This window comes from Myotis davidii, unplaced genomic scaffold, assembly GCF_000327345.1.
Source record: "Myotis davidii unplaced genomic scaffold, ASM32734v1 scaffold290, whole genome shotgun sequence".
Lineage (NCBI taxonomy): Eukaryota > Metazoa > Chordata > Mammalia > Chiroptera > Vespertilionidae > Myotis > Myotis davidii.
The window spans coordinates 5,653,462-5,677,494 of NW_006285049.1; the positions used below are offsets into that span (position 1 = coordinate 5,653,462).

A 24,033-nucleotide genomic window follows, 5' to 3' on the forward strand; every position below is an offset into this window, starting at 1 on the left:
GGGTGGTAAATGAGATAAACATAATAGTTTATGATAAAATGCACACACACACACACACACACACACACACACACACAAAAGGTTTTCCATTTTCTAGACCTGAAGATAAATTTCATTTCCTTATTTTGTTTAGCAATTTAAGGTTCCAGAGTTAATCAAGCATCTCACAAATTAAATCAATTCATTCACTCTTCTGTAGTGTTTTTTTTTAAATTCCCTTTCCCTTAAAAAATGGTTTTATTGATTTTAGAGAGAAAGGGAGGGAGAGAAACACCGATGAGAGAAAACATAAATTGGTTGCCTCCTGCATGACTACCACTGGGGATTGAACCCACAACCCGGGCGTTGAACCAGGAATTGAACCCGTGACCTCTTGGTGCAAGGGTTGACACTCAACCACTGAGACATACCAGTCAGGTTGTAGTATTCTTACATGTAAACAAATGAAGCAATAATTCACATTTCAAATATCAAAAGTAATCTTATTCTGTAATATACAACTAAACTTTAAAATAAGAATAGAGTTGTCCCAAAGTTAATCATATTCAAAGTGGATTGACTGATTTCAATTCTCACCTTGATGTTGAAAGTGCCAGGCAACCTGCATAACTGCAGAATCCATTACAATCTGAGGGCTTACAAATTCTATATTTATTTCCAATGTCCTGTTTTCCGTAAGTAGACATTTGTCTTCACCTATTTTATAGGAATGGTTAATGTAAGTTGCTTGCATTTAATGTTGCCACTTCTGAAGAGCATATCTACTATTCCATAGTAGTTATGAAAAAATCTGAGAATTTAAGATTATGTCAACTAAGAATGATAGAGGTGATCTTTAAGAAAAAAAAATCTTTGCATAAGAATACTTTGAATGAATTATACAGCATTAGTAAAACTTTAAGGGACTAGGATGGTTTCTGAGGTATAAAAAATAAAAGATTGTTGGGGTACAAGAAAAAAGAACTAGCATGTTGGGTATTCCTACTAAATGGGGTATTTTTGTGGAATCTTTACAACTCAGAATGTACTGTGGTTTGAGAGAGGGAGGGTAGCATGTCCCTATTTATTTACACTAATATTGCCTCATTCCAACTAATACATCATCCTTGAAATAACATGTTCTTTTTTTACTTAAATCCCTTCATGGATTTAATCAGATATGATAACGTAGTTATTTTTCTTCAAATATTGGAGAAAGCGAGCTTTGCTTTAAAAGCAAAACAAAGATATAATCTATGTTGCAATACTTTAATTTTCTATTTTTTTGTCTCTCCTCTAGAGGAACTTGAGTTTATTAACCAATAAATATTTTTCATGGAATTTAAAATGTTTTAATAAGTTATTTTATAGTTTACGAAAAACAAATAAGAATTGTTTATACCAAGGATTGGCCTCAGTTAATCAGCTGATATTTATTGCACTTGACATTTTGTGGGTGATCTAAAAGTTTCTTGACCCACAGAAGGCTGGGTAGATGAAGCATGTGGCAAAAATGGAAAATGAAGTGATAAAAACAGAGTGAGCCTCAGACAGAAGAGTTCAGAGAACTGGAAGACTGATATGTGTTTACACTAGAAATGGGGTTGACTCAGAGATTTAAGGTTAAGATTTAGAAAGCTGGGAAGTGATTAGTCAAGGTAAAAATGAAGTATCTGAATAAGGTACTGCTATTGAGTGACTATGTCACATTAAAGAGAAGTGATTATATCATCCCTGAGTAGAGCAAAGGTTGCATGATAGAAAAGTAAGGTTGGAAAGGTGTGTTAACTGAAATTTGGCGGATGAAGAAAGCAAGGAAGTATACTAAGTTTTGGGTTTTACTATTAAAGACAATAAAGAGCCTTTGTCAGTTCTTGAGGGATGAAGAAGAGAAAGAATTAAAGATGGCCTCAAGTTAGAATATGTAGTTTTGTGGAGAATAATCTTAATTTTGATAGGGTATTGCAGTATCCAAGTTTACAGGCCACTCACAGATGCTGCCTATAGAGAAAAATCTTTAATGTCTCCTCTTAAGTTACATAGTTTTGTAAGTGAATTGATTATTCTTATAAGCAGTTTACTGTACACTTACTGAGTGATTCTTGGATTCTTGGAAGTGTTAAAAGAACTCAGAATTTTGCAAAACAGAGACACAGGAGCAGTATTTGGATAAGGCATATCGAAATATATAAAACTATCCATCTTTGTTCATCCACAAACATACTTCTTCAAGACTGAGTTTAAATATTACTTTCTCCTTTAGTACTTATGAAATAACCCAGAGAGAAATGACCAGTTTCCATGAATTTCTTAAATCTATTATATTTTTTATTATATAATTTTAATGGTCTTTAGTGTCTTGTGTTTTTTCTCTGAACTTTATTTGGTTTAATATTTAAGATATACCCTACCATTATTAACTTAATAGGTGTATGTGCCATTTAGATTATGAGTACTTTGAGGGTAAATTGAGGGCAAAAGCAAGAGATGGTATTTAATGAATCTGCAATTCTTGGTATATTGTAGAAAGTGAGATTTATAATGAATAAAATAATATTTCTTTATTTTTCAAAAGTACTACTGTGTTGCCATAATTAATATTCACAATAATTACTACTTTTTAAAGATGGGCTAACATGGAGAGTAATGAATTTTCTTTTGTTCAAATGGTTACAATTTTAAAGTTAGAAAAAATAACAACACACCTTAGGAAAAAAAATCTCTTCTCTGTGTGAATATGCATGTATACTCCCTGATAGTATATGCTTAATACTTGATGATATATGATGTTTTGGGTATAAAATATGTTATATTCTTTGAAAAATAAACAGTGAGCTAAAGAAACAGGCAGGGAAATGCTCAAGATAAGTGGCCAAAATGAGTAGAGCATATAGATAGGTCTTGTAAAAGACAGTCAATCTCAGGAAAGAATGTACACTTAGTACAGTTTAGGAGACCTGTAGATATTGTTCACAAATTAAGTGTGTTAGTGGAATGTAAAGGCTGCATGTGTTAATGGGAAGAGAAGAGAACATCTCAGATATGATAACAATAAGTCAATACTCAAGAAAGCAATTTAAATTACTTGGCTACACAAATGAGATTTAGTATTGCAGGTAATATAAAAGGTAAATTATTCCCCAACTATTTTTAAGTTACAATAGTTTAAGCATTGAATAATCTGTATTAGTCTAACCGTCTTTGAACTCAGAATATACATGGAATGTATAATATATTATCGAAGGTCCTCAGAACTTGGGATATGTTTCTAAATGAAACCCATATGTGAGCAGCTGTCTCAGAGTTATGAGAGGACTTGTCTGGAATTTGCATCTTCTTTGCTTAACGTTTCCCTGGTGCATATATCATGCTCGCACATGTAAGTGTCCTCTCTGAGACTATGTGAAGGAAAACAATAGAAGAGGAAGCTGATATTTCCTGCACCACGGGTGATGGGTCTAAGTTAGACATTTCATATTATCTATTTCACATCGCATGTTAATCTTCATAATAAACCTGTAATATTGGTGGTGTTATCCCCATCTTATAAGTGAAGAAACCAAGGCTTGCACAGGTGATAAAATGTGCCTCAAGTTACCCCACTAGTAAGTGGCAAAGCTGGTTTTCAATGCGGAGCCCAGCCTCTCTCCACTGCATCGCCCTGGCCTCACTCATGAAATGGCAACTGGCTGAAACAAATTCAAATCATTGTTTATCTATGTCTTTACAGAGATTTTAGTCATTTTGTTTTGTAATAAATATATTGGAAGGCTGATGGTAAAGAGACACATCTTCCAGATTGATGCAAAAACCAAGCCAGAACCAAATTGCATTTTAAAAACACATTTTCAGCTTTCTCAACTACAGTTTTCTGCGTCAAGAGATCACTGCATTATTTTAAACATCCCAAACATACTTTGCAGCGTGAAAAAGCATATGGGGTTAAAAATAGAAGAGCTGGTGACTATACAAAACTGAGAGCAAGTTTTGTTGGCTTATGTGTGATATCAGGAGTTAACCTCAGATAGTCTTAAATCTTAAAAGACCTAAAAGCATTTATATGCCAGAAAAGTGCTTGGTATATTGTAGATAATATTTTTAATAGGATAAAGGGATAATTTATGATATCAACGTTAACCCAGGGTGGACTGGCAACTTTAAATTCTGTCTAATTAGAAATACCAAAGCAATGAGGTTTTGATTGCTTTATGTTATATACTTCTTGCAGATAAATTTAAATTAAGATAAAATGAATCAAGCACATTCGTATTTGTCTTCTAGTGTTCAGCTTCTTGTGGTAAAGGTTTAAAGTACCGTGAGGTGCTTTGTGTTGACCAAGTTCAAGGGAAATTAGAAGAAAAATACTGCAGTCATCTCCGGAAACCTCGAACTCACAAAGCTTGTAGATCTGGCAGGTGCCCTTCGTGGAAAGCCAAAAGATGGAAGGAGGTATGTGGTGTATTTTTATAATTATACAAATTTAAAGAGAATATCTTTGCATTTAAAGGGAATATCTTAATTTATCCCATAAGCTTTCAATAACCTTGAAAGTTTTACTTCACCAAAATGTGCTTTTTTTCTGTTATACATTTTTGTACTAATCTCTGAATTAATGCTGTACAGTGTTAACCACATTTGCTAAGTCGCTAGTTAAATAACAAATGAGTCATTTAATTTTTGTATGGCAGTAAACTTTATAAGAAATTCTATTATTGAATACTAGGGGGGTTACTGAGGATCGTAATATTGTTCCAGGTATCTTAACAGTAAATACATAGGATGAGGTATTTAGTAACTGCCTTGTTTCCACACCAAAGTCTTGGGTTTGAGTTAATGTTGAATCTTGGAAACGGGACTGTTAAGTTCCAGAAGGAATTTTAACTGGAGGGTGAAAGTTAAGTGACAGAACTGGGTGCCCAGCCCTAACTAAGACTAGAATGCACACACACTTGGAAAAACCTCAGCAAAAAGGAAGCTGGTACGTAGGTGGCATCCAGGCTGAGAACTCAGTTTATAAAATAAGGATGATCGATACCTGCCCTGGCAAACTCAGGAAGTAAGCTCAACAATCTAAATTGGGGGAGGCAGACCTTTCAGCATGGTTGTCAAGTAAAGACCAACTTGGGAAAGGTAATAGCCAAGGCCATGAATGAAGTCAGAAACTTTAACTAGAACAACTGTCCGAGGCCTGATTCCAATGAGTTTGGGCTTCCACCTCAGCCTCTGGCTGCTCTCAGGGGAACCTTAGGGTGCCTACCCATTCCTTAAAGGGCCTAGTCCTGCTACAGGAAAAAGAAACCAATTTTCTGCTGATGGAGCTTCCTTGTCTCTGTCTGATGTAGGAACTATGTTTATTAGAAAAGTAGGGGTTCCCCTGGACTTCTAAGTCATCATATACTCTGTGGGTTCAGAGCCTTGGTGCAGGGCGCCGGGCTTTGAGTGCCGCGGTGTCAGTGTTGTCACTGAATAAAAAAGCCCCTAAAACAGTGAGCATCTCAGGTTCCTTTGAAGGAGAGGCAGCCTCAGTCACTGAGAAGTGAGGTTAACGGTTGACTGAAAAGTATGGGCAGACGCACCTCTGTTTTTTAATCCCCCAGAGCATACATACATCCTCAAGCATTTGCTTCTACATGTAACTTTAGTAAAGGAAATAACACCATTCTTAATGGTTTAGCAGAGGTCATGATTTAAAAGATCTTCTGCTAGCCTGTTATATTTAGTGAATGCCACTACTACCTACTAGGTCATTTAAGAAAGAAATACCACACCATCTGCCTCCTTTTCCTTGACCCCACAGCTAGTCACTCAACGGGTTCTCTCAATTCTATCCAGGCAACTCTTGTATCTTCCTTGTGACCACCCCTTTCTAGTTCATCCTCACCTGATCCCAAATGTAAAATGTCCTCCTTGCATATATCTTGGTCATGATTTACTTGCATATAGTGTGAGCTTTGGAACTCGGATGTGACCATGTCACTTGGTATCGTCGATGACTAACCCTTATCTTCAGAGGGAGAATCTAAAACCTAACCCATGCTTACTTCTTCCACATTACCCTAGGGCGGCCACTGAACCCTGGACACCAATGGATACCTTGTTCACAAGGCACTTTGCTGAGTATCTAGTTTAATACTTCTGGCTTTGACTACCGCAATTTAGTTGCAAAAAGGACTTGCCACCTCATAATGTATTAGTTATATTTGTCATATTTTGATTTTGCTTAAAGTGGGGGTTTGCCTTGCTTTATTTGGACCATGATGTGGCAGAATAATGGCAAAGTAGCTCCCACAGAGGGTGGAACAGAGTAAAGGCACTGAACCCAGCTTGGGGCAGATACCTCCCAATTCGGACATCAGGCAGGAGCTGCTGGGAGATGGGAGCGGAAGTGAGAGAGACTTTTTGCTGCTTCTTCCTCACCAGCATTCTCAGGAGGGACCCTTTCTGACTCTTGACCTCCAACCCCGCAACAGTGAATTGATTGTCAGTTCTAACATATTGGCCTTGGCCTACATCAAGTATGACGTTCTGTAGGATTCCCTAAAGAAACGTATTTGAGGGGTTTCTAAGATACAGCTAGGAATATTCAGAGCCATAGAACACGGATGGTCTTTGTACAGACCCCGCTTTCTTCTTTTTGAGTTGGTTTTCCTCGCCACAGAAATTAGCTTCAGACTCCCACACAGTCCCCACATCTCTCCCAGAAACAAATGACCACTTGTGAAGCCGCTGGCTTTTGATTTATGCTATAAAAAGCGCCCATATGAAGTTCATTAACAATTGCAGGCTGTCATTGCACTGCATATAATAATGTCCAACAGAAGTGTAATTTCAGAGGTAGTTAGGAGATAATCACTGGTTGCTACTTGGTTCTGACTGCATAAATTGTAACAGAGCTTTAATACAATCGCTCACTATAAAGTAATCTTATTTTATTACTATTTTACATTATACCTCAAATGGAGAGACTCATTTGGCAAATGGTGACCAGACATGTGCTCAAATGAGTTTTGATGTAACACCTTCATTCAGGGCTTGATATCATTTTTTTAATGAAAGGATTTAGTAATGCACTTTAATGACTGCTGCTAAACAGGAACAAACATTGCTACACAGGGCCATTTGTCCTCTGGGTCCAGATGTATACCTTTAGAGGCAAATTAAATACTACAATTCTTAAAGAAAACAACACACACAACATATTACCCTTCCCCCACTTTCTAGAACCAAAAAGATTTTCCCCCACTTAATTTTACCTATTTGGGAATACCAGTTTCGCTTGTAAATTCAAGTGTTTAAGGCTAAAATGGTGCTAGATTCTTCATTATCTCATGCTTCATCTACTTAGTTCAGTGCCATCTAATGTAATCTTTTTAATTGAATTGACTAGGGTGACATTGGTTAATCAAATTATATAGGTTTCAGGTTTACAGTATGGTGTACTTTGCATTGTGTTCACCACCCCAAGTTATGTTTCTTCCCATCACCATTATACCCCTCCTACCTCCCCTCACCCCCATTTTCCTCTGGTAATCACCATACTTTTGTCTGTCTATGAGGTTGGTTTTTTTTTCCATCCAATGTAATTTTTTTATGTAAAAAAAAATCCAGAATTCTTACCTTCCCTTGATTATGGCAAACCTGCTGGAAATCTATAAAGATACATGAAAACATCTCACTTACGACCTAACAAATACCCTACTGAATCTATAGTCACATGACATCAAACACTTACCTGGGTCCCCTTCTGAGACCCACCATTGTCTTTCTCGTATTTTAAGATCAGAGCTGAAACCAAAATCTCACAAATCTACTGGCTGGTGCCCTTCTTTCCCAAAGCCCCTCATTTGAAAAAAAAGAAAAACACAAAAATAACCTATATGCTAAATGCTAGCATGTGTAAGTGATTTTGTATTTCTGTAATTTCATATTTTCTATATTTCCAACATATATAAATTCCTACATTTCAAAATTTTCTGATGTATACATATTATGTATCTTATAGTCTAAAAAGATAATAAATATTACTTAAGGCCCTATATCCCCTGACCAAGAGCTTAGAACCTTTCATCTCTACAACTGGGTTTAGTGTTGTTACCAGTGAAGACAGGCAGCAGTGGAGGATGGGGAGGATGTGCGTTTGCTCAGGCGCTGGGTGAATGAACCATACCACTCCGCTCCGTCATTTCTAGCTAGTGCCAACAATTCTGTTTTTGCATTTCTACACTGCCTGTAACTTATCATCTTGATTGAAACTTAAGATGGCCTTTCTTTGACTGGGCTGAGATGACTAACACTGTTTAGCTTGAGGCATGTCTCAAGAAACTGTACAAGGCAGAAATAAGAAAGAGGAAAAAAATGGGACTAAGAATGGAGCAGAAAGGGACAATCATTTCCTTACATTGTGTGAGAGACTTCTGTGTTTCTCATAACCTAGGTATCATTGCATTCATTATGCAGATGAGGAAAATACAGCTTAAGAGGTTAACTAGATTGTGCAGGTCACTAGCCAGGAAATACAGGGGGTGGGGGGCGGCATTTAAACACAGTTCTATTTGAACCAATTTTAAAAATAAATTAGGATTCCTTTTAAAAACTATACTTGGATTTCTTTAATTCTTTTTTTTAAAATACTTAATCTCTTATTTTTTTAAAATACATTTTATTGATTTTTTACAGAGAGAAAAGGAGAGGGATAGAGAGTTAGAAACATCGATCAGCTGCCTTCTGCACACCCCCTACTGGGGATGTGCCTGCAACCAAGGTACATGCCCTTGTCCGGAATCAAACCTGGGACCCTTGAGTCTAAAGGCTGACGCTCTATCCACTGAGCCAAACTGGTTAGGGCAAGTTATTCTTTATTTCCTTGGCAACATATTGCCCCTCTCACAAGGGCACCTGAAGTCAACAAGTGCAGACTGTTACCGCATTCAACAGAAATTTTATTTCTGTGCTGACTTCATTGCATGCTTATTTATATTAAAAGTCTGCATTTGTTCTTTTGGTGAAAGGCTGACGCTCTATCCACTGAGCCAAACTGGTTAGGGCAAGTTATTCTTTATTTCCTTGGCAACATATTGCCCCTCTCACAAGGGCACCTGAAGTCAACAAGTGCAGACTGTTACCGCATTCAACAGAAATTTTATTTCTGTGCTGACTTCATTGCATGCTTATTTATATTAAAAGTCTGCATTTGTTCTTTTGGTGAGGAGGAAAGAGTCCAGAAGTGGGTAAAAATTCAAAGACTATTTCAGCTCCATATAAGTATTTGCTAACATTAGAATTATCAAAAAATCGATTAACAGCATTCATGATATTTTGAACATACCCAGGCTGAGGCTATAGAATTATGTGTGGTTTTGATGGTCATTTATTCACTATAAGTATAAAAGGGATTTCAGAATTGAAGGGAAATTGGGATTAGATATTCCTAGAGTCTTTTCTAACTCAAAATGCTCTACTACTGCTACATTATTGATCCATTTAAAATAAGCCATAGTTACAAATAACCAACTATAATAAACCAAAATCTTATTACATTAATAAGAAATAATAATGTATCAAGAGCAAATATTTACATTTTTAAGTAACTTTATTAAACAGAGTGAGTCAGCCACAATGAGCCTGTTTTTGCAATGCATGTTCTAACATCTTTTTACCTCTGCTCTGCACCTGTGGATGGGATAAAATTCACCTTCTCCACTCCACTGTCAAGTATTTAAAGTGCTAGAATTTGCAATGTTACAGTATATTTGTGTATAAATAGGATAGTTGGCTGATTTTTCCTGTCTGAATTTAATTATATAGTGTTGGTGAGTTAGTGCATTCCCATTAATTATTTGTGTTATACTTGTAACAATAGCCTCACACTGGCTTCATATGTGTTGCCTAAATTTAAAAAAAAGAAAATTTAAAATGCTTATAAAGTTTTACAAAGCTACTGAGTAAGGGTGCATATTTTGGGGTTAGAGATGTACCTTGGGAGGTTCTTCTAGTAAGTGACTTAAGAGTGGGTGATCATATCTTCCCAGCATGACTGCAGGGGAAATGGGCTGGGCAAGGCAGGAAGTTGTGTTTTGGAAATGTTGAATTTGAGGTGCCTTTTACATATCCATATAGAAAATACATGAAAATTCTGGTAAATACATAAAAACTTTTTGTAAACGTATCTATAATAACAAAAGAGAAATATGCTAATTAGACCATACAGCCGAACGACCTTATGGATATCCTTCCAGACGACCTTCTGGATGAAGTCACGGCTGCGAGGGCTGAGGCAAGCCGCTGCCGAGCCCCTTGCACAAATTTCGTGCATCGGGCCTCCAGTGAACATATAAATGTAAAGCCCAGTATTATGATCAGGGTGGAAGAGAACAGCCTTAGAAATTACTGGTGCATAGAAGAAATTGCTCAGAGTGAGCTCAGCTTGTATAGAGGCGAGTTATGAACAGAATCTTGAAATATGCTGATGTTTCAGGGTTGAACAGAGAAAACAGTCAGTTAAGAACTTTGAGAAGGTGCAATCTCAGAAGAGGAGAGAGAGCTCTGGGACCAGAGGGATTTTAATCCCAGAAGCCAACTTGGCTCATGGCTCTGCAGAAAGTGGTCAGTGGCACTGAAAATGTCAGGGAGAGTAAGAAAAGGTTTGAAAAGTTCTTATTGGGCTTGGCAATTAGAGTTACTGATGTGATCAGGCTAAGCAGTATTTCATGTAAGCCGTAAGTTATCTGTTCAAATCTAAAATTGCATCATTTCACTCTTTTATACTCTTATTTCCAAAAAACAAACAAAAAAAAAAACACCCTGAAAAACAAATGTTATTTGTTTATTCCAAGCAGTAGTCCATTTTGTTTCCTTTCAGGGAAGTGGACCACCAATAGCAGTTACCCATGGTCTCCAGGGGGGTTTTCTAAATGAATGCTGTGATAGAAGGGCAATAAATCATTGTGGTTTGTTGAATTATAGAAAATTATATTGCCTGATAGGACTTATTGCTAAGCTGTGTTTTGTGAATTATTTTTTCCAGGTTTTTGTTTTTTTCAGGTTTAGAGGCAGGAAGTTTTCCAAATGTAATTTCCATTTCTGAAATTATCTCTGGAAAATGTTTGCAGGAGTCTTATTTTGTAGACTAATCATTTTCGCAAGAGGTTCAGATAAGCTAACCTACATACAGATATTTCAGTCTACTTGATATGGTGCCCCGCACAAAGCACACATTACGTTACTATTGCCTCCATAGAAAGGAGATGTATGTTCTTTGTGAAAAGATTCAATGAGTTGGCACAATTCACCTGCCTAAGCATAAAATGAAAGTATTCTCCATAGGTTAAAAATTACAAATTATCTCTCAAGTCTGTTTCTGCTTACACACACAAGATAGAAAACAATTATAAAGAGCCTTTAGAATAAAAATGCTGCTCAGTTTGTGAGAGGCATTTGAGTCTACCAGGTGAGCTAAATCCTTCGCTTTTGTGGGATTTTAATGTTCATTCATGGTCAAACAATATACTGCAGATATATATTTACTGTTGTGGGAAAATTTACTTACTCTGGAACCCCTACAGATATAGAGAATTTAATGAAGAACCTGTTGTTTTTTTACCCTTATAATTACTCAGTCCCCCAATTTATCACTCAGTGTGACTTTCAGTCCCTTCTGGAATAACAAGGAGTAGCTATAAAAAAATCCAAACTCACAAATTAAATATCACTGGATATTCTCCATACTTTATTAATGCTGGCATCCCAATGTGGCTGTGGTCCAGCTCTGTTGTTATATAAACTGGCATCCTAGAGCTGAAAGAGCCCTGAGATATTACCAGGTCTGTCCCTATCCCCTGGGGGCAGCCCAGTGAGAGCTCAAAGTCTGGGAAAGAACTGAGCTTGCATCTGCTTCATCGATAACCAGAGGCGGCAACTCAGGCAAGTGGCTTGACACCTCTGTGCCTACAGTCCTCAGCCCGTGTACCTCCATCGTAGAGCTACTGCCAGGAATAAGTGTTCTATGAAATTTTACAAATAATACAAAATCTTCATTGTAGAGATAAGGAAAATAAGGCCAGGAGTGGTAATGACAAGTTTGTCTCAGTTTATGTTTATGCAGCCAGGTTCTCAAATCCTGTCCATTGAAATACCGTATAATCATGAACCACCCAATTAGCAAATTATTGGGTCCCCAAAGTGGAGAAGGTACTGCAGCTGTAAAGATGAATATAATACAATATTGAAAATGATAATTTTCTTTCGGGGAGGTTATGTAGATGCAGACAGTATAAGGAATTATGTGATGTGAAAAAAACAATGTAGATTGTTTTGTGTGATTTTTATAGATATTAAGTACATTTAAGTCAGAAGAGAGTGTGATTAGTTGGGCTGGAGTGTCCTGTAGAACATGTCGCTGTTTCCAGAAGACTTGAATAGATATTGCAAAATAAAATCTACTAGTATTTGCCTATTTATATAGATGTTTCACACCAGACAGTCTTGAACATACTTACTGCATGTATTTTCTGTCTAATACATGATATAACATCAAGCTGTGTTTAAATGAAACAAGAAAATATGTCATGACACCATTTTGCTTTTTTTTTTTTTTTACATAGTTTAATGTTTGTCAGTAAGTTGTTCAAGTCGTTTGGGCTTCTTTGTAGTGCTCTGTGACCTGTGGCCTTGGAGTTGAGCAAAGGGATGTGTACTGCCGACTGAGAGGCGTTGGTCCGGTGGCCGAAGAAATGTGTGACCGGTCCACACGGCCTCATTCGCAGAGGCAGTGCTGGCGCCAGGACTGCATACAGTCCCAGTGGGTGGCAGGAGAGTGGTCGGATGTGAGTATTGACCAGTCAGGTTTTAAAGACACTGCATACAGGCATGTTACTCATTTCGTCCTTGTATTTCTAGTGTTTAACATCATGTAAAATGAAGGAGACGCATCGGCAAGTGCAGTGCATTGACGCACAAAACATTCAAGTGAATGAAAGTTTCTGTGACCCTTCAACCAGACCTCTTTCCATCAAAAAGTGCAAGAACCTTCCCTGCAAGTACATTGTGGTAACAGGAGACTCATCTCAGGTAAGCCAAAGAATTTTGTTCCTGGTAAAAACACCTGAGTCTAACATTTGACGCAATTGAAACTGAGTCTAAATTGAAATATGGGGGCAGATAACAGTATCCGTATTAATCTAAAGAATAAAGCCACCTACAGTTGGATGATGCAAATAGAATAAGAGAAATATGGATAGTAAACATAGTGCAGTTCCAGTGTCAATTAGTGCCTACTTGAAATCAACTACTAGGAACTTGCCCTGTAGAGTTGCCTTTCTTTCTTCCTTTCTTTCCTTCTTTCCCTTTCCCTTTCCTTTCCTTTCCTTTCCTTTTTTTCTTTTCTTTTCTTTTCTTTTCTTTTCTTTTCTTTTCTTTTCTTTTCTTTTCTTTTCTTGTCTCATCTCTTCTCTTCTCTTCTTTTCTTTTCCTTCCTTTCTTTCTTTTCTTTCTTTCTTCCTTGTTTTTCCTTTCTTTTTTTTTTTAAAATTTAAATTCTTTATTGTTTAAAGTATAACATATGTCTCCTTTCACCCCATTCTCCTCTCCCCAGCTGTTCCCATCCCCCAGCACAGGCCCTACCCCCCTACTGTCTGTGTCCATGGGTTATGCTTATATGCATGCATTTAAGTCCTTTGGTTGAACTCTTACAAGAGTGTTTTTTACTAGCATTTTTAGGAGAAATGATTTGCTTCTTAGAAGAACTTTCAGATAATTTTCTAACATATTTTATTGATTTTTTACAGAGAGGAAGGGAGAGGGATAGAGAGTTAGAAACATCGATCAGCTGCCTCCTGCACACCCCCTACCGGGGATGTGCCTGTAACCAAGGTACATGCCCTTGACCGGAATCGAACCCTGGACCCTTGAGTCCGCAGGCCGACGCTCTATCCACTGAGCCAAACCAGTCCGGCTTGCCTGCTTTTTAAAAACAGCTTTTAAAAAAATTGTTGACACTATTATAGATGTCCCCTTCTCCCCTTTCTCCTCCTCAAGCCAGCCCTCAACCCCATCCCAGCCTTCATCCCATTGTTGTCTGTGTCTATGAGCTATGCTTATAGGCATCAAAACAGCTTTATTATGGTATAACTGACAAATAATAAGCTGCATATATTTAAAGTGTTCAGCTTGATAAGTTTTGATGTATGGATACAGCTACACCCATAGGGCCATTACCATATTTAAAATAAACAGCATCTCCATCACTACCCAAAATTTCCTTGTTTTGCTTTGTAATTCCTCCCTCCTCTCCTCCTCTCCCTTCCCTATCCCACAGGTAACCTAATCTTGCTTTCATTGAAATTATCCATTAACATATTAATTTACATTCTTGAGTTTTATATAAATGGAAGCATACACCATGTACTGTTTTTGTCTAATGCCTCATAAGTATTTGGAGGTTCAGTCAGGTTGTACGTATCAATAATTCATTTCATTTTGTTATTGAATATCTCACTGTATGGATATCTCTATGTCCATTAACCTTTTCTTCTGTGATGTCTAATTTGCCATTACTCCCTATCAATCTATTTTTCATCTCAGATAGTATAATCTTCATCTTTAGAAATTTGATTTCAGCTTTTTTTTATATCTTCCATGTCTACTTAACTTTTTGAACATACTGGAGTGACTAATAATTGTTTAATGTCCTTCTCTGCTAATTCTAACATCTTTGTGTGTGTATTTATAACTTAGGGAATTTTAGTATACTCACAAGTTTGTGTAACCACTACCATGGTCTAATGCTAGAACATTTTGTCACCCATAAAAGAAACTCCATACCCATTAGAAATCACTCCACATTTCTCCTTTCCCCAACCCCAGACAGCCAGTTTTTTTTACTCTCTGGATTTGCCCGTTCTGTACCTTTCATATAAATGGAATCATACAATATGTGACCTTTTGTATCTGGCTTTTTTCACTTAGCATGGTATTTTTAAGTTTTAGCATATATCAGTAATTCATTCCCTTTTATGAATTAATAATATTCTATTGTACAACTATGATACATTTTGTTCATTCGTTCAGTACCTGATGGACATTTAGGTTGGCTTACTTTTTTACTATGATGAATAATGCTGTTAACACTTGTGTACAAGTTTTTGTATGGACATACAAGTTTTTGTATGTTTTTAATTGTCTTGGGTATATAGCCAGGAGTAAAATTCCTGAATATTATGATAACTTTATGTTTAATTTTTTGAGGAAATTCCAAGCTGTTTTCCACAATTGCTGCACCATTTTGCATTCCCACCAGAAATGTATGAGGATTCCGATTTCTCCATATCCTCAACACTTGTTATGGTCCATCATTTTGAATATACCGATCCTAGTGGGTATGAATGGAATCTCATTACATATTTGAATTTCATTTCTCTCGTGACTAATGATGTTGAGCATTTTATTGTGCTTTGTAACTATTTCTATATCTTCTTTGGAGAAATACCTATTCAAATCCTTTGCCCATTTTTAAGTTGGGTGATTCATCTTTTTATTGTTGAATTGTAATTCTTTATAGACTTATGAGTCCAAGTTTTATCAGTTATATGATTTCCAAATATTTTCTCTCATTCTGTGTGGGTTGTGTTTCACTCTCTTGATAGTGCACAAACTTTCTTCATTTTGACAAAGTCAAATTTACCTGTTGTTTTGGTTGCTTGTACTTTAGGTAGTATATCTAAAAAAAAAACTATTGACTATCTAAGGTCACAATTCATGCCTATATTTTATTCTAAGAATTTTGTAATTTTAGCTCTTACATTTAGGTCTTTGATACATTTCAAATTAAGTTTTGTATAGGATGAGAGGTGGGGTCCAACTTAATCCTTTGCATGTGGCTACCCCATTGTTCCAATTTGATTTGTGGAAAAGAGTGGTCTTTCTTTGTTGAATTATCTTGGCATACTTGTCAAAAAATATAGGTCATAAATGTATTGGTTTATTTCTGAACTCAGTTCTATTCCCTGATCTATGTGTCTATCCTTATGTCATACCATAGTCTTGGTTATTAGAGTTTTATAGTCAGTTTTGAAATCAGGAAGTGTAAGGGGACCAACTTTGTTCTTCCCTTTCAAGATTATTTTATTATTCGGTGTTCCCTACGTTTTCTTATGAATTTTAGGATCAACTTGTCATATTCTGTATAAAAGCCAGCTGGGATTTTGTCAGAGAGTGCAATGAACCCTGATAAATATGAGGAATATTGCCATCTAAAGAAGTCTTCCACTCCATGAACATGAGATGTCTTTCCATGTATTTAGGTCTTACTAATTTCTTTCAAGGATGTTTTACAGTTTTAAGTGTATACGTGAACTTCCACTTCTTTTGTTAAATTTATTCCTAAATATTTTATTAATATTTTATGCTTCTATAAATGGAATTTTACTCAGTTTTATTCTTTGATTGTCCATTGCTAATGTAGAAATATAATTGATTCTTATATGTGGAACACATTTATTGGACCTAATTCTTATTTGTGTGTGGATTATTGAGGGCTTTCTGTACATAAACGTATATCATCTGAAAATACAGAGAATTTTAATTTCTTCCTTTAACTCTGGTTGCCTTTCACTTTTTCTTGTCTAATTTTCAGGCTAGAATCTCCAGAATAATGTTGAATAGAATTGGTGAAAACAAATATCATGGTCTTGTTCCTACTTGTGAGAGGAAAGCTTTCAGTTTTAACACATACTAGTAAATATGTTAGCTATAGATTATTTTTATAGATTCCTTTTACCAGTACTCTTCTATTCCTGTTTTGCTTAGGGATTTATGTCATGAAATGTGTTGGATTTTGTCAAATGCTTTTTCTTCATTTCTTGAGATTCTTGTGTGGTTTTTATCTATTATTCTATTAGTAGAATAGATGTGTTCCATTAATTCATTTTCATATATTGAAATGATCTTACATTCCTGTAATAAATATCACTTGGTCATTATATATAACACTTTTAATCTATGTCTGGAATTTTTGCTAGTGCTTTGGTAAGGATTTTTGCATTCATAAAAGATTTCGGTCTGCTGTTTTCTTGTGATGACTGCCTGGTGTTGGTATGAGGGAAATACTGGCTCCATAGGATGAATTAAGAAGTGCTCCTTACTCTTCTTTCTTTTGCAAGAATTTTGGAAAAGTTGATGCTAGTTCTTTAAACATTTGGTGGACTTCACCAGTGAGGCCGCTGGCCCTGGGCTTTCCCTGTGTGTAGTTTTTGGATTATTAATTCAGTCCCTTTACTCGTTAAAGGTGTATTCAGATTCTTCCTCCTCCCCAGGGTTTATTGTTATTGCTATGTGTTTTTGCTTGTTTAGAAACTTTTCCAGAATTCACTGTAAAGTCTGTATTTCCTGTCACATTCAGTCAGTGAAGTCTCTGCTTGATTTAAGTTTTCAATTAATGATTGGACAGTGATTCCCTTAGCTACCCAGAACCAATCACCTCCTTTGCCTGGGGCTTCTGTGTACATGCTTGGGTACCTTTAACACTCAGCCAGGCAGCTGACAACTCTTAGTCCTGCTTGTACGAAGCCTTGACGTTGGGCCAGAGGTGAGTGTGCAGGCCCTTTCCAGATGCTTCCTGAGCATGTGTATAATCCTGGACATGTGAGCAACCCTGTGTGTGTCCATGGCCTTCTGGAGTCTGTAGATATATTGAAGCTTTTCAAAGCCCTATGAACATCTCTCTTCCTTTTAAGATTTTTTTTTTTTTTTAGTGAGGCTATTGCTTGCCCTAACTGTGACCTACCTCTTTTCGAAGCTTCAAAGTTAAACAGTTCAACAAGTGCCCCTGGAGGGAAAAGTCTTTAAGCAGTGGGTAAGCTCCAGTTAAGTTAAATAATGACAGCCTTGTCAGTGGAGTCTTCTAGAAAACCCACCAAACAGTTCAAATAACAACAAGTCTCTGCAACAGGGTCTTTGAAAGATGCCCAACCCTGTTCTGCCCCTGTGGCTGCAGGGTTGCTGGTTCCTCCATGCTTGCGGGGCTGTTGATTTTCAAGGCTACTGTGGAGATGGAGGCAAGAATGGGGGTAGGACAAGTTAAAACATCACAAAGCTCCCTCTTCTGAGATTTAACCTTGTTTATTGAATAAATGCTTCCTGGCTTGCTGCATTTGGTGAATTTACAGAGTTGTGGAAAAGTTAATTCTGACAAAGCCAGTTTTTTCATGGCTTTATGGAGAAAATAATTTTCAGAGGTCCTTCCTTTGCATTTTTACTCATCCCTCTGGGTCTGTTTTGATAGATGAATTTTTCTCTTTATTATGGGCTACATTTTATTGCTTTTTGCATGATGGTTAACTTTTTAAAAATTATTGTATTGATTTTAGAGCAGAAGGGAGAGGGAGAGAGAGATAGAAACACCAATGAGGAGAGAGAATTATGGATCAGCTGCCTCCTGCACGCTCCCTACTGGGGATCAAACAGGCAACCCAGGCATGTGACTTTGACCGGAATTGAACCCAGGACCCTTAAGTTCACAGGCTGATGCTCTATCCACTGAGCCAAACCAGCTCGGGCTGACAGTTAACTTTTTATTGCATGTCAGACATTATAAATTTTACTATTTTAGCTACTGGGTAATTTTTATTCCTATTCATATATTTTGACCTTGGCTCTAGAATATTTATTCTGTCTGGATGCAGTTTGAGCCTTTCTTATCTCACTCTTAAGCTTTGTCATATCAGACCAGTGTATTGTTTATTTATTTCCCTCTACTGTGCCAAGACCCTTCTGAGTGTTCTACTTATTAGAGAATACATGTATGTAAGATTTTCCAGTCTGGCTGGAGGGACCAGACTATATTTGGTCCCATGTGAGTACCAGATACAGTAATTTCTATGTCTTTTGATTAGTTCATTCTTTGGCCTCAGGTGGTGTACTCACATCTATGTACACACTGGTCAGTACTCTGCTATTTTCTAATTAATGTCTTTTATTTCAGGTGAGAACTCTCACATATGTTTTATTTCTCCAAAGCTGCACCTATTGGGAGAAAATTTTTCATTCAATTAAGATAGTCTTAGTAGTGTAATGGGAAAAAAACAAAACAGGCACCATAACTAGACAATCTAGCCTGGATATGGATCCTTTCTATTTATTGGTACAACTTTGGGAAAGTTATATAATGTCTCTGAACCCTTTTTAACTCATCTGCAAATGAAGCTAATGAATAGGATTGTTGTGGGTATAACATTGTATAGTGTGTGTATGTATATTTAAATATTTACTAGAGGCCCTGTGCATGAAATTTGTGCACGGGATGGGGGTCTCTCAGCCTGCCCTGCCCCTTCTCACAGTCCGGCAGCCTTCAGGGGATGTCCTACCGACGGGGAACAGGCCTAAGCCGCAGTCTGGCCTCGCACTGCGGGAGGCAACTGGCCGATCAGGGGAAGGCATCGCCCCCATCACCCCTTCGCTGCTCCTGCCTCTGGCCTCCCTCTGCAGGAGGTGACCCTGTGATCAGGGGAAGGTGACATCCCCATCACACCTCTGCTGCTGCCACTGCCAGCCATGAGGCTGCCTGAGCCTCACCCAGCCCTTATTGCCTGAGCCTTGGGCCCTTGAAGCAGCAACAGCCATTGGCGGCTTGCCAGAGCCCCGGGCCAGCCCCGGGCAAGCAGCAGCCACCATCACATCCCCAATGCTGCAAGTCCCTGCCCACCTGCTGCGCATGCAGCCTGCTGATCAGTCGTTACTGTGACGGTGTCCTGACCAATTTACATATTACCCTATTATCAGATAGATGTGTGCACGCACGCACGCACACACACACCTGGTGAATATTAGGCCTGGTTAAATTTAAGGATATCTTCTCCCCCTGGAAATTATTTTTCAGTGTGCTGGTAACTGTGGATTTAGTTACCGACAAAGGATTACATATTGCATTGAGATTCGGTCTACTGATAGATATAAGCTCCATCAGCTTTGGCCTATAGACTATCGAGAATGCCCTGTGCTGCCTTCACCACAGACTTACAAATGCAATCTAAGGAGCTGTTTGCACATGGCCACTTGGAAAGTTGGAAAATGGAGCAAGGTCAGTATATAATTATGAATTTAAAATCTGAATGAGACTTTCTAGGTGTGGATGCCTGTGCAGCTGCATGTCTAACTCGATCCCAGAATTGTTTCATACCCCATCTTGTCAAAAACCACTTACTTTGTCAGTTACTTGTATAAATATCTTATCTCTTTTTCTATGCTTACTATAACCTACTTATATCTATTCCTCAGAAAGCCTTGCACAGTGACTTGCATTTTTAGTAGATACTTAACCAATGAATATTTTAAGTGAAGTAAATAAATCTAACATGTGGGTAATAAAAGTTACTTGCCCTATAATCCATTTCCAATTTAATGGATAGAAAGCAAGTAAATATTGCTTCCCAAGCAGCATATATAACAATGAAAACAAACTAAGTAGTCTTAAAAACCAACATTAATAATGTTTGTCATGTATTTATAATATAATGTTGATATAACTATATGACATAAATGAAAAGAAGCCAATAACTGAGAAATAATAAATTCCTCCCATCTGTGACTGTCCAATTTATAGGGTATTTTTGTATTTGCAGTAAGTCTAGCCACGATTGTGTTCCAAAAGGACCTAGTCCGAGAGGCGATGTGGATTGACTGGCCTTATTGCCCATTATACACTTTACCTTCAAATTTTACTCTGTTCACAGTGCTCAGTGACTTGTGGAGTGGGGGTAATGGAGAGAAGAGTGGAATGCATGGCTGAAAACGGTTGGTCCAGTGACTTATGTTTAAAGCGTTTAAAGCCAGATGCTCAAAAGAAATGTTATGTCAATGACTGTAAGTAACGGACTTTAAAAATCTACCTAGTGTTCCTAAGAGTTTCAATTAAAATTCTGAAAATAAGTATTTGCTGTAATCATATGCTACACAAAATGAAGTACCTATTTTTTTCGCATAATATTTGCATGATTGAGTTAAATTCATGCTGTGTTTTTAATTTGTTCATTGTTGATAAGTTGTATTCACTCATCCTTGAAGGCAAAACATTTACCAGCTGCAAAGAAATCCAAGGGGAAAACAACATTACCAAGGATGGTGACTATTACCTTAACATTGAAGGAAGAATAATAAAGGTATTGTAAACACAGTTCCTACTCGACTTTAACACTGACCGTTGACTTTGGAAAAAGCTTTTCTAGGTGTTTGCATTTTCCCTTTAGGTTTATTGTGCAGATATGCACTTGGAAGACCCCAAGGAATATATATCATTGGTCAAAGGTGAAGAAGACAACTTTTCTGAAGTGTATGGTTTTAGGTATGAGATGTGTCTTTGGCTTATCAGTGCATTTTTTATGGTCCTTTAAGATTATCAGAAGTTCCAGTAGGAGTGATACTTGAATAGCTTGCAAGTGGGACAAGTAATTCAAAAGCAGGTAGACATATTAGGGTCTAAGTTAGGTGTTGTGCATGCCTGTTTAAGCCCAAAGACTTGAATATTAACATGTACTCACAGAGAGATAGGCTAAGAAGGATACTGTGGGTGAGCAGTGGGAGAACAGAGAAGGGGAGAATTTAAGAGCTATGTGTATTTTCATAGAAATCATATTACTTCCAGTAACAAAAGCTAAGAGAACTAGAGCTGGGTTATTTTTCCACCGGTCTTCAATTTCCCATTGATAATTTCATATGTTAACCTTGAGTAATTTTTACTTTTCTCATTTAACTTGTAGACATTGTCATATTGAAGAGTGTATCTTTTACCTTCCGCTTCCAAAGTTTACCTACACTGTGGGACGATAGCTGTATCTAATAATAAAAATATTCTAATGTGGTTACAGACTACAAAATCCATACGAATGTCCTTTTAATGGAAGTAGGAGGCTAGACTGTGAATGTACAAATGACTACCTGGCTGCTGGACACACAGTTTTCAGCAAAATAAGAATTGATCTCACTTCTATGCAAATTAAAAGTAAGTACTGGATCTCTATTTGTAAAATGAAAAGCCTCCCTTTGCCAATGAAAGTCCAACAGTATGCTGGTATGTAGAATAGCTAGGGTATAGTAGACACCCTAGCATTGGGCAATAGTTACTTAAATTGATTTTTAAAGTTATTAGCCATAAACTCTCTCTTCAATGACATGGGCTGTGGGGACCTTAGTAAAAATGTAGTGGTAATGATAGGATATACAGTGTCCTTCCAAGATATGACCCTCTACCTTCAAATTCCCCATTACATTAGGGAAAAAGTTAATATCTCAACATAATTATATAACACTTTTTGTAGGGCTTAAAGTAACTTCAGATTACAATTTGTAAAGCATTTTTCTATAGAGTTTCTCATTTAATCTTTTTAACAATTAGTTAAGGCAGAATTGCATCACACTGTTGCAAATGATGCAATTAATTCCTATTCACAGATCCCAGACTATGGACCTGCTACCTTTTAGGAAGCAACTTATAGTATGGTCAAGTCCAAACAGATTAATGAAACCTAATAGACACTGAGCAGCCTGCCATCCTGGAGGTTCCATACCTATAGGAAAAGACAAATAAGGTAGTTTTAGAAGTTAAAACTAGATCACCATTGAATCACCAGTTCCTAGCACAGTGCATACGCCATAGCGAGAAACAATGTTTTTCGTGATAGGAATGCATGAATACATAATCTCTAAGCCACAGTCAGATGATAATGACTAGTATTAGTAGTAATAATGGCTAGCATTTACTGAAAACCCACCATTACTGCCGTAGGAAAGTGCTATACTGTTATGGTTATGCTCATGAACTCTGGAGTTACACTGGGTGGAAATTCTTTGCATCCACTTACCCGTTTTGTGACCTTGGACATATCTCTTTAAATCTAAATTCCCTTAAAGTGAGTAAAACTCTCGTAGGTTTTTTTCCCCCCTTTCTTTTTTCTCTTCTTTCTTATTTCTCCCTCCTTCTGCCACCTACCCCTTTTTTGAGGGAGGTGGGGAGATAGTGGGATTAAGAGATAATTCTTGTAAAATTCTGAGCAAATAGCCTTGCATACAATAAATGCTCTATAAATAATCATTATTATTTAATGATGTTCTAGTATGTGTGTCAGGTAATTAGCATTACTGAGCACATAATGGGCACTCAGTAAGTTAGTTGCTGTTTAGTAAGATACTGGTTTTCACTAATTTATCAAATAAACATGCATTTGCCAGGCATTGGGCTGGGCTCTGAGGATACAATGTTCAATGTCTACATTTTTAGCTTCCTGGTCTGTCTTTCCCTTCTTCAAACCTGTGTGACAAAAACCCAGTCTTGACTAAATTACACCTTTCACCCACTCTGAACTTGCACCACACATCTTCGGGGTGGCAAATAATACACTGTCCTCATGGATGATCTCACTTTAAACACTGACTACTGAGCTCACATGGACCCTTCATGCTGCTGAGTAATCCCACTGCACTTCCCTAGTTCATCCCCTCCCCCCATCTCCTAAATGTCTCACTCACATATTCTCTTCTAGCTTCAGACTTCTACAACTTCTAATACTCCTCTCTAGTCACTCATTGCCAATGATCTTGCTTCCTATCTCGCTGAGGAAATAAGAGCCCGAGGGAATTTCCACTAGCTACCACTGCCACATCTACTAACCTAACCAAATGTTCACCTACAGACTTTGCCTTCTATCCTGGTTACTGTGGAGGAACCACTCCCACTTCTATGGAAGGCCACCCTCTCTACTTGTGTTCTAGGCTCATCACTTTGTATCTATGCAAGAACATCATTTCAGCAAACTTTCTTTTCTCTCTTACATCACCAATTCTTCATCCATTTCATAAATCCAGTGAAAAATTCTTGGTTTTCATCTAACTTGATCCATCAGCAGCATTTAGCTGTCATGACACTACACTCTCATTGTTTTGTTCTATGCTGGCCACTCTTTCTCACTATTTCTCAACTTGGCTAATTACTCTTCATCAGCCACAATACTGAGTATGAAAGAATTTCAGGACTCAGTCACTCCCTAAGGATCTGATTCAATTTATAGATTTCAA

The 24,033-nt window shown here is 37.3% G+C and overlaps 1 protein-coding gene across 1 annotated transcript in view; it reads left to right on the forward strand.

The window, feature by feature from the left end:
- The window catches only part of ADAMTS20 (ADAM metallopeptidase with thrombospondin type 1 motif 20), a 170,624-nt gene that overhangs the window by 130,707 nt on the left and 15,884 nt on the right, over window positions 1-24,033 (forward strand). The window contains exons 27-34 of the mRNA XM_015558559.1: window positions 4,261-4,428; window positions 12,627-12,800; window positions 12,874-13,044; window positions 19,847-20,047; window positions 20,700-20,829; window positions 21,031-21,125; window positions 21,213-21,307; window positions 21,831-21,964. Coding sequence (XP_015414045.1) covers window positions 4,261-4,428; window positions 12,627-12,800; window positions 12,874-13,044; window positions 19,847-20,047; window positions 20,700-20,829; window positions 21,031-21,125; window positions 21,213-21,307; window positions 21,831-21,964 — 1,168 coding nt within the window. The remainder of the gene's footprint in view (window positions 1-4,260; window positions 4,429-12,626; window positions 12,801-12,873; window positions 13,045-19,846; window positions 20,048-20,699; window positions 20,830-21,030; window positions 21,126-21,212; window positions 21,308-21,830; window positions 21,965-24,033) is intronic.